This window comes from Schistocerca piceifrons, chromosome 2, assembly GCF_021461385.2.
Source record: "Schistocerca piceifrons isolate TAMUIC-IGC-003096 chromosome 2, iqSchPice1.1, whole genome shotgun sequence".
In the NCBI taxonomy this organism is placed as follows: Eukaryota; Metazoa; Arthropoda; class Insecta; order Orthoptera; family Acrididae; genus Schistocerca; species Schistocerca piceifrons.
In genome coordinates, this window is record NC_060139.1 from 479,199,832 (window position 1) to 479,209,999 (window position 10,168).

At 43.1% G+C, this 10,168-nt stretch overlaps 1 protein-coding gene across 1 annotated transcript; it reads left to right on the plus strand.

The window, feature by feature from the left end:
- Nucleotides 1-4,988: 4,988 nt before the first annotated feature.
- On the plus strand, nucleotides 4,989-6,078 carry LOC124775503. The gene is made up of 3 exons (XM_047250336.1): nucleotides 4,989-5,089; nucleotides 5,712-5,848; nucleotides 5,900-6,078. The coding sequence occupies exons 1-3, from the start codon at nucleotides 4,989-4,991 to the stop codon at nucleotides 6,076-6,078; spliced, it is 417 nt and encodes a 138-aa protein (XP_047106292.1).
- Nucleotides 6,079-10,168: the final 4,090 nt, after the last annotated feature.

Sequence of the window (10,168 nt, forward strand, 5' to 3'; positions counted from 1 at the left end):
GATGTCCATTGTTTGACCCTTTGACTACATCTAGCTATTCTTTTTAAAAAGAGCCGTGCATAGCCCAAATACCTAAGGCAGAAACAATATCAGACAAAGTAGCAACTGGTTTGCTCTTATGGGATGCTACTAGGCAGAGCAACCATTTAGCAGTAACTATTAGGTACTTAAGCAGGTGGGGTGTGGGGTATTGGGATGAAGGAGAAAGGGAGGAGGAAAAGAGAAATGAGATGTGGCAGAGTAAAATAATGTAAATGAATATCCAGATATGAGGATAGTAGGGTGAGTGGAGATTGTAAAGGAAGGTATTGGAAGTTGAGGGAAGAGGGGGAAGGGTGAAGGATGGAGAGGGAAAGGCAAGGGAACAAGAAATAGAGAAATAATCGGCAGTATAAGAACATTGAATAGGAATACACAATGTGTAACTGAGATGTAAAAGGTAGGAGAGCCCTTTAAGGGGGGGGGGGGGGGGGGGAAGCAGACAAAATAACAAATAGGAGGAAAAGGAAGGAACATAGGGCAATAACTAGTATGCTTATATGAATGCTAGTGTATTACAATGTTCAAGCAATATACACTCCTGGAAATGGAAAAAAGAACACATTGACACCGGTGTGTCATACCCACCATACTTGCTCCGCACACTGCGAGAGGGCTGTACAAGCAATGATCACGCGCACGGCACAGCGGACACACCAGGAACCGCGGTGTTGGCCGTCGAATGGCGCTAGCTGCGCAGCATTTGTGCACCGCCACCGTCAGTGTCAGCCAGTTTGCCGTGGCATACGGAGCTCCATCGCAGTCTTTAACACTGGTAGCATGCCGCGACAGCGTGGACGTGAACCGTATGTGCAGTTGACGGACTTTGAGCGAGGGCGTATAGTGGGCATGCGGGAGGCCGGGTGGACGTACCGCCGAATTGCTCAACACGTGGGGCGTGAGGTCTCCACAGTACATCGATGTTGTCGCCAGTGGTCGGCGGAAGGTGCACGTGCCCGTCGACCTGGGACCGGACCGCAGCGACGCACGGATGCACGCCAAGACCGTAGGATGCTACGCAGTGCCGTAGGGGACCGCACCGCCACTTCCCAGCAAATTAGGGACACTGTTGCTCCTGGGGTATCGGCGAGGACCATTCGCAACCGTCTCCATGAAGCTGGGCTACGGTGCCGCACACCGTTAGGCCGTCTTCCGCTCACGCCCCAACATCGTGCAGCCCGCCTCCAGTGGTGTCGCGACAGGCGTGAATGGAGGGACGAATGGAGACGTGTCGTCTTCAGCGATGAGAGTCGCTTCTGCCTTGGTGCCAATGATGGTCGTATGCGTGTTTGGCGCCGTGCAGGTGAGCGCCGCAATCAGGACTGCATACGACCGAGGCACACAGGGCCAACACCCGGCATCATGGTGTGGGGAGCGATCTCCTACACTGGCCGTACACCACTGGTGATCGTCGAGGAGACACTGAATCGTGCACGGTACATCCAAACCGTCATCGAACCCATCGTTCTACCATTCCTAGACCGGCAAGGGAACTTGCTGTTCCAACAGGACAATGCACGTCCGCATGTATCCCGTGCCACCCAACGTGCTCTAGAAGGTGTAAGTGAACTACCCTGGCCAGCAAGATCTCCGGATCTGTCCCCCATTGAGCATGTTTGGGACTGGATGAAGCGTCGTCTCACGCGGTCTGCACGTCCAGCACGAACGCTGGTCCAACTGAGGCGCCAGGTGGAAATGGCATGGCAAGCCGTTCCACAGGACTACATCCAGCATCTCTACGATCGTCTCCATGGGAGAATAGCAGCCTGCATTGCTGCGAAAGGTGGATATACACTGTACTAGTGCCGACATTGTGCATGCTCTGTTGCCTGTGTCTATGTGCCTGTGGTTCTGTCAGTGTGATCATGTGATGTATCTGACCCCAGGAATGTGTCAATAAAGTTTCCCCTTCCTGGGACAATGAATTCACGGTGTTCTTATTTCAATTTCCAGGAATGTATAAGCATACTAATTATAGTCTCATACTCCTTCCTTTCTTTCGTTTTCCTTATTGAAATTGCCTACAACACACCTCTGGATTTAGCCATGGAATACACCACATAAGCTGACTGCCTATCATATTCGTATCTGGCATCCATAAAATTAGTAAATTCGACAGTGTGGCTTTTTATATCATAGTTATGCAGTGTAAGTCAGACATGTTCTACTTTTGCCACACACTTTGAGCATGTGCTCTCATTTATGTATTGTGACACAAGCATTAGGTAACCAAATTAAATTTATGTCCATGGAGACTGCATTTACGGATGTCTGATCATGCTCAGCATTTATATAACACAGTTACAATACTTTTTTAATTTCTAGAAAAATTTAAAAATCTTTTTGATCCTATATTATATTGGCATAATGTTACTTAATTTCTGGTGCATATATATAATATATATATATATATATATATATATATATATATATATATATATGTGTGTGTGTGTGTGTGTGTGTGTGTGTTATACTCAGTGTTGTACTTGAATAGACTAAAGGCTAAAGCCATGACTGGACAATGGAATAAACATTATTGCAACTGTATCAGCAGAAAAAAAACATTACAGTTTGAAAATAGCATTCATGATGAGACACACGGATTTATTAAGTTATACTGGTGTGCAAAACTTAAGGGCAAAAGCAATTTACACAAATTTTCACATGATGTCTTACTCCCAAGTAACGTAGCTCAATGAAACTTCGACCATTCATAGAAAAACAGCTAAAGTATAGCACAGAAGGAAACTGAAAGGAGTACACAATGAGATAAACAGAAATGAGACTTTTATTCGAACACAATAATTACGATGAAGTCATTTCAATTCCTGGTGGTCGCTTGGGCTTGGACGTTGAAAAAGGTGGGGCACTGTTCTTAATAGGGTGTATGATCACCACAGAAGGAAATGCCTGTTCTGCAACGTACTCCCATGCTGGTCACAAGATCGGCAAACAGTTCTTTGTGATAGGGCATTCCACTACTCCATCAGTGCAGCTGGCAACTACTAGACAGTGCATCTGGTCGTTGGTGGAGGACCTCTTGTAATAGAACGACATTCAGCGAATCTGATTTTCAAATTGAGTAACAATAAAGTCAACTGCATCAATTCTACTGTTATAGATTTCCTTCAATATTGACAGCGTGATAGGTCCTGGATCAAACCCTAACCTCTCTAGAGTCCGTAGTGTGCCAAGGTTAGCACAATTAACCCTTAACATCTCTTAACGTCTCACAGATCGTTAGCGTTTATTTTTGCTCCATTGCTAATGCATAGGGGCGGAGTAGGAGTTTACAGCCTTGTCTAATTGTTTTTCCTCGAACCTTCGGTAGTTTCCTTTGTAAGTAGACACGTGAATGTGATGTGGACCTACACTATCGTTGTTTCTTTCGAGCTAGTGGTCTCTGAGACCACATCTGGGACTTTGCATTATGGATTCAGTAGCCAGGACTTTGTCTCTTGACTTCGAGGGTACTGTTTTAAAAAGGTTTGAGAACAGTCTAAGAAGTGATGTTTGATTAGATAGTGACAACGAAATTGAAACTGAACATAATTCAGAATAGAAAGAGTGCGGAAGTGAAGACGAAATTATTTTATCACCCATGAATTCCTAGAAAGAAACAGGTGATCAAAGTGATGAGGACAGAAGTGTAGAGACTGAATCTTTAGCTAAAGGTTCTGTTACACATATTTAGTTGAAACAAATATCGCTGGTCGTCGCAAAGTCCTCCAATAATTGTTAAAGGCATTATTTTTCTGCATGTTGGATTTAAGTGGGGTGAATGCGTTTATCCTTCACAATTCCTACAAAGACGATACTCAGGAAAACCACTTTAATTTTTTGAAGAAATTTGCGAACTTATTACTGACACCACAGATAAAAAGCGAGTCCGTAGCTATCATATACCCTGTGAACTTCGCGCAAGTATTCACTGTGATTTGGGTGTGAAAGAACCAAGAGTAAAAGTCGTTGTCGAAAGACTGGAAAAATAGAAGACATGCTCCACCTGTGACCCTTAAAAGAAGAGAAAGACGCCTTGTACTTTTCATTGTTGCAAGAAGCCAATCTCAGATGATTTCTCTACAAAAATTTCCAGCGAGTGCCAAGAAAACCTCTGAGAAGAAAGCTGAAAACCTGCAAAGTACTAGCCTAATTTTCATTTTTTGAATGTTTTATATGTGGCGTTTTTTACATTTTTATCGTTACATGTTCAATGAATTATAAAAATATATCAAAAAAGTGAAATTTAAAGTGCAGGGTATGTGATTTTCATAGCATTAATATGAGAATCTAACTTCTAGAAGCATCTATTCCACAGTACATATCACAGTTGAAATCTTTGGCACAACACTGCAAATTTCAAGATAATTTACAAGAAGTGCTATCAGAAAGATTAGTGTGTGGTTTAAGAAGTGAAATTGTTCAAGAAGTGAAATTGTTCGAAGAAAACTGTTTGGAGAACGCAAACTGACATTCAAGAAATTTCAGTGACTATGGAGGCTGCTACAACTGAGACTGCAATGGTTGGTCATGGATACAATCAGGCATTTTCATGCAGAGTGCACCAAGTGAACTTGTAGTATGAAAACGTACAATGTTACTGTTGTGGCAAACAATGACTCTTGAAGCCACAGTGCTCTTTAAAACGTTTCGGTTGTAAAATTGGCGATATCCAAGGGTGTGTTCCAAAAATGTGTTGCGGAAAAGGCAAGCACTCAGCATTCAATAAGTCAGGGACCAAAGGAAACCAGTGCAGGAGGAAGAAAGAGGACAAGGCAGGGAACAAGAAGAAAGCCAGGAAGGTTCACAAGCTGGTGTTTGGGGATTCTGACACTGATTCAGAGGAATCAAATTAAAACGGTGGTCAGAAGAGGAGCAAGTAGTGTTAAAAAATATCATGTTCAGAAAACTGTGCATCGAAACAAATATATACCGATAAAGTGATCTAAATGAAGAATATGTCAGTATGTGCAAGGAGTGTTACAGTGTCGACATGTGTTCCACTGTGGAAGAACATGTGCCAGTGTACAAAATTAGCGTTATTAAACAAGTGGATAATTTCCAGAATGAGATTTTCACTCTGCAGCAGAGTGTGCGCTGATATGAAACTTCATGGCAGATTTAAACTGTGTGCCAGACCAAGACTCTAACTCGGGACCTTTGCCTTTCACGGGCAAGTGCTCTACCAACTGAGCTACCCAAGCACGACTCACGCCCCGTCCTCACAGCTTTACTTCTGCCAGTACCTCATCTCATACCTTCCAAACTTTACAGAAGCTATCCTGCGAAGGTCGGCCATGTTATTACGGATTTGGCAGTGGTAGTGACAAATGGTGGCCGGATGCCTTCCTGCAGTCACTGCAAACCCACTGGGATGTAAGTAGTGTAACCCATCTGTCTGCATCTAGTGTAAGCCATGAATTAGTGCAAATCTCTGCAAATGTCTGAGTCAGAACGTGGGGACCAGCACGGTATTCACCTAGTGAGATGCGGAAAACTACCTAAAAACCACATCCAGGCTGGCTGGCATACTGGCTCTCGTCATTAATCAGCCGGGCAGATTTGATCTGGCGCCGGCGCCCCTACCCGAGTTCAGGAAGCAGCGTATTAGCGCGCTCAGTTAACCTTGTGGGTTATTAGAATGCTTGACTAACTGTGAATATTATGAAAAGGAAGATTTTTAAAAGTGAGGTGGAATATTATGGTCATATTATTGATAAAAATGGATTGAATAATAGTGATAGAAAAGTAGAACCTGTGCAGAGAACCACAAAGCCAACGACCCAAACTCAGATCTTGTCACTTTGTGGTGTGATGAACTATCACGGATAATTTTTGCCAAACTTGTCTAGAATTCTAGGTCCTCTGTATTCATGCACCAACACAACAAATTTTGAAAGGAATGCAAAATGTGACAAAGCATTCAAAGAAGCTAAGCGTATGTTGCTGTCACACGAAATTTTTTGTCATTATGAACCATCATTGCCACTAGTTTTAGCTTGTGACGCTGCTGAGTCAGGCATGGGTGCATACCCATAAAATTATTGTATCTTGAATAAAGAAACTAGAGCCATTGTAGGGAGTGTAGAAAGATGTGATCTGTACCTAAGAGAGTGTCACTTTACTGTGATAACAAATCATAAACCACTCATCTATAAGTTCAGTCCCAAAGTTTCACTGACTTCCATTTGTGATAGGAGATAGCAAAGACAGGCCGAATTTTTATCTCAGCATGATTATGTCATTAAATATCGCAAAACTGATGGAAATTGTAACTCTGACTGTTTATGAAGATTCCATTTACCGGGGTAGATTGAACCAGATGATTGTGTGTATGTAAATTTCCTCATGCTTGGCAGGTCCCTGTTACAGAAGGAAATTCCCAAAGAGACAATAAAAGATAAAATCCTATCTGTTGTGTTGAGCTGTGTCAAAAATAACAAATGGCCAAAAAGTTGTCATACATTCTTAAAGAGTATTCAGTGCATTGCAGTGAGTAATATATTGATCAAAACTGTTTTGTTAAGGGGAGACAGCTGTAATCCCAAGCAGTCTAAGATTTCGGATTTTAAAAGAAATACGCTCAGGTCATTTGGGAATCATAAAAATGAAGTCTGTAACTCAAAGCTTCATGTGGTGGCCTGGACTGAATAAATAAATAGAACAAATCACAGTTGTTTTCAGTGGATATTCTAGAGTCAGTAGGGCTCCAGCCATAGCCCCACACCACCTATGGGAATGGCATACAGAGCCGTGGGAGAGGCTTAATATCGATTTTGCAAAGTTTTGTAAGAACATGTATCTAATTGTAGTGGATGCCCACAATAAGTGGCCAGAAGTAATCGAGTAGAGGGCTCTACCAACACATTGCACTAGTGGATGCATTAATCCCTTTGTTTGATCAGTTTAGCCTGCCTAAAATGATTGTGTTAGACAATGGGCCCCAATCAGTTGGTGTCCACTTTGCTTCATTTTGTGTAAAAAGTGGAATTAGGCGTTTAACCATTGCACCTTACCATCCCAGTTCAAATGGCCAATCTCAGCGAGATGGCCAAAGTTTTAAGCATGCATTGAAAGCCAGTATGTTTGATGAAACATCAAATCCTGATAAATTTTATAGACGGTTATTTGCATAGCAGAACGCAGAACATGCATGTGTAGGGCAAAGCCCAGCCATGCTTATGTTTGGGAGGTATCTAAGGACTCGATTAAGCCTAACCAAATCATTTGACATCCAGCTAAAGATCAAACCCAAGGTAATACTTGAAAAGAGCTGTACAATCAGTTTCGGAGATTTTGTAAGCATGAGAAACGGTGTTCACTCTGATGCATGGGAAAAGGACGTAGTTTTGAAATGAGAAGGAAATGTTATGTACACAATAAAAGATCTAACTGGTAATATTCATAGGAAACATATGGACCAAGTCTTGTCATCTGTTTCCAGTGACGAGTGCCAGTTCTGAAACGAATGTAATGCCAATAATTGATGATGATGTATCTCATTTTAAAGTCTGATTCTGAAATCAGCAACATTCCTAAGAGTGAACTATTACCAACCTCTGTTGTAGTTGAGCCATCTGTAGCCAAGTAGAATAATGAACCTGCTGTGACACCAGTTGCTCAGTAAGATGTCCAGGATGTTCCAATGTTGCACTACAGCTCCTGGATGATTAAAAAACCAGAGTGACTTAATCTTAAGTTGTTCCTGTCTGAGATGGGGAACTTGCTATATCTGCTATTTAAGTTGGCAATTGTACCTCAGAGTAAGTTGCCTTTCTATGTTCTTTGCTGGGGTATTGTCATCTGATGATCTGTGTCATAGTCCTTCGCGTGTTTTCAAGAACGTAATTAGTGAAATAAAGTGTGTTTCTATATATGTATATTATTGAACAATCCAGTACAAATCCTAACAGTAATGAGTAGGCCAAAGCTCTCAGACTTTCTAACAACAGACATATAAAGATTCTGGCCGTGACCTCAACTGTGCTCCAACACCAGCAATGGAAGACGCAGCTTGGACAGTGGCGGCCACTCTTGCTGGCGAAACGTCAGAAAAATCGACAAACAAATGTTGGCCAAAGAACCTGAGACTAAAGCCAACAATATATATGCCAATAAGCGGTTACGAAACACTTAATAATTTTGCTGTTTTGCAATGTAGCACACGCATCAACAGAGACTTTTGAACGCCTTCTCAAGCTATTTTTCAATGGATGCGACATAATAAAATTTTGCCAGTGTCACCGCGCAGCTTTAAGAAAGGGAGAAGTACCATTTACTATTTAACTATCATGTTGATGGACAGCGAAACCATCTTTAATGAGTAAGATTATTTTACAGCTCTGTTCTTGGAAATGTGGGGAGCATCAACAATAATATAATAAACTGCCTGAGAAACGAATGCCCAGATTTTCTGCATATGTATACTGACAAATCCAAAACACGTGAGAGAGTTGGTTGTGAATATTGTTGTCCTGAGTTTAAAAGAAAAATTACTGTCATAGTTTAGTAGCCGCAATTGCAGACATAATTGTGCATGGAGTGCTTTGCAGTAATTATATGATCAGAATTGGATATCTGATAACAGCTATATGTATGACAAACAGGAATTGATGATGAAAGGTAACAGAGAAAATTCACTGTCCAGTCTCATTAACGTGACCACCTACTAAAAGCCTGAATAACCAGCTTTTGCAGCACAGACTGCAGCAAGACTTGCAGAAAGAGATTCAGTGAGGTTCTGGAAGGTACCGACAGGCATGTAGAGCCACGCAGATTGCACTGCAGTGGCGAGCAGCGCTACGTTTCTCAGTTGAGGATCAATGGCGTGAACAGCTTGGTTGAGATGGTCCCACGGATTCTCGATTGGGTTGAAATCCAGGGAGTTTGATGGCCAGAGGATCACACTAAACTCTAGGTGCACTGCGAACCAGCCACATACACTGCAAGCTGTATGACACGCATTTTACTGCTAGTAGGTTCACTTATGCCAAGGAAAAACCAAGTGAGGTGGCGCAGTGGCTAGCACACTGGACTCGCATTCGGGAGGATGATGGTTCAATCCCGCATCCAGCCATCTTGATTTAGGTTTTCCATGATTTCCCTAAATCGCTCCAGGCAAATGCTGGGATGGTTCCTCTGAAAGGGCACGGCTGACTTCCTTCCCCGTCCTTCGTTAATCCGATGACCTCGTTGTCTGATCTCCTCTCCCAAACAACCCAACCCAACCCCATCCTGAGGAAAAATAACTGCATGTAGGGTGAACATTGTCTCCAGCAACAGATGCTAGCTTGTGTTGATCCACTGTGCCTTCCAGAATGATGAGCTCACCCAGGCAGTGCCATGAGAACATTCCCCAGCTCATAATGCTCTTTCCTCCAGACTGGATCCCTCTGACGATGGTTGCAAGGTGTTTGCTTTCAAACGTTTCATGCTGTACAGGCAAACTGCCATGTGTCCAATGGAGCATGAAATGTATCCAGTTGCAGTACTGCTGTGGCAATTTCAAGTTTCATCGCTGATGAACAGAGGAGACCTGCTGTAGAGGACCATATGCAGCAATGATCACTGAATTGGGTTTAAATTCAAGGAGTTGGTGGCCAGGAGATTACAGTAAACTCATCTTGGTCCTCTTCGAAACAGTTACATACACAGTGAGCTACACGAAACGGTTGGACTTTCCTGCTGGTTGATGCCATTGTGTCGAGGGAAAACAACTACATGTAGGGATGTACAAAGTCCCCAAGAATTTGGTAGACTCTTGGTTCATCTGGATAATCAGTTGCTCAACTGTTGCATGTCTATTCGACTGTACACATCTCTGCAGCAGTCGTTCACCCCTGTCATCTATGGTCTATGGTGCCCCACAGTTGCCTCAGCGCCAGTTTGGGATAGCGTTGTTTTACCATGCATGGTATATGAGCCAGATCGCTGGTCGATCATCAGCGATCGGCTTGTTATCTATGGCGCGTCCCTGGGCATGAGCATCTTTGCGTTTTCGGCTGGGGCGCGCGGGACTGCGAGAGGCAGTCGGGTTGGCGTGGCCAATGAGACTGGCGGAGTTGCGGCTTGGGCGTAAGCACATGTGTGATGTCTGTTACGCTGGGGCTGTTTGCTAATCGTGAAACTC

Coding starts and splice junctions, on each gene's coding strand:
- LOC124775503 (XM_047250336.1), top strand. CDS start 4,989: ATGAAGAATATGTCAGTATGTGCAAGGAGTGTTACAGTGTCGACATGT. Junction 5,090..5,711: donor AAATTAGCGTTATTAAACAA/GTGGATAATTTC, acceptor TATTATGAAAAG/GAAGATTTTTAAAAGTGAGG. Junction 5,849..5,899: donor TCAGATCTTGTCACTTTGTG/GTGTGATGAACT, acceptor CTAGAATTCTAG/GTCCTCTGTATTCATGCACC.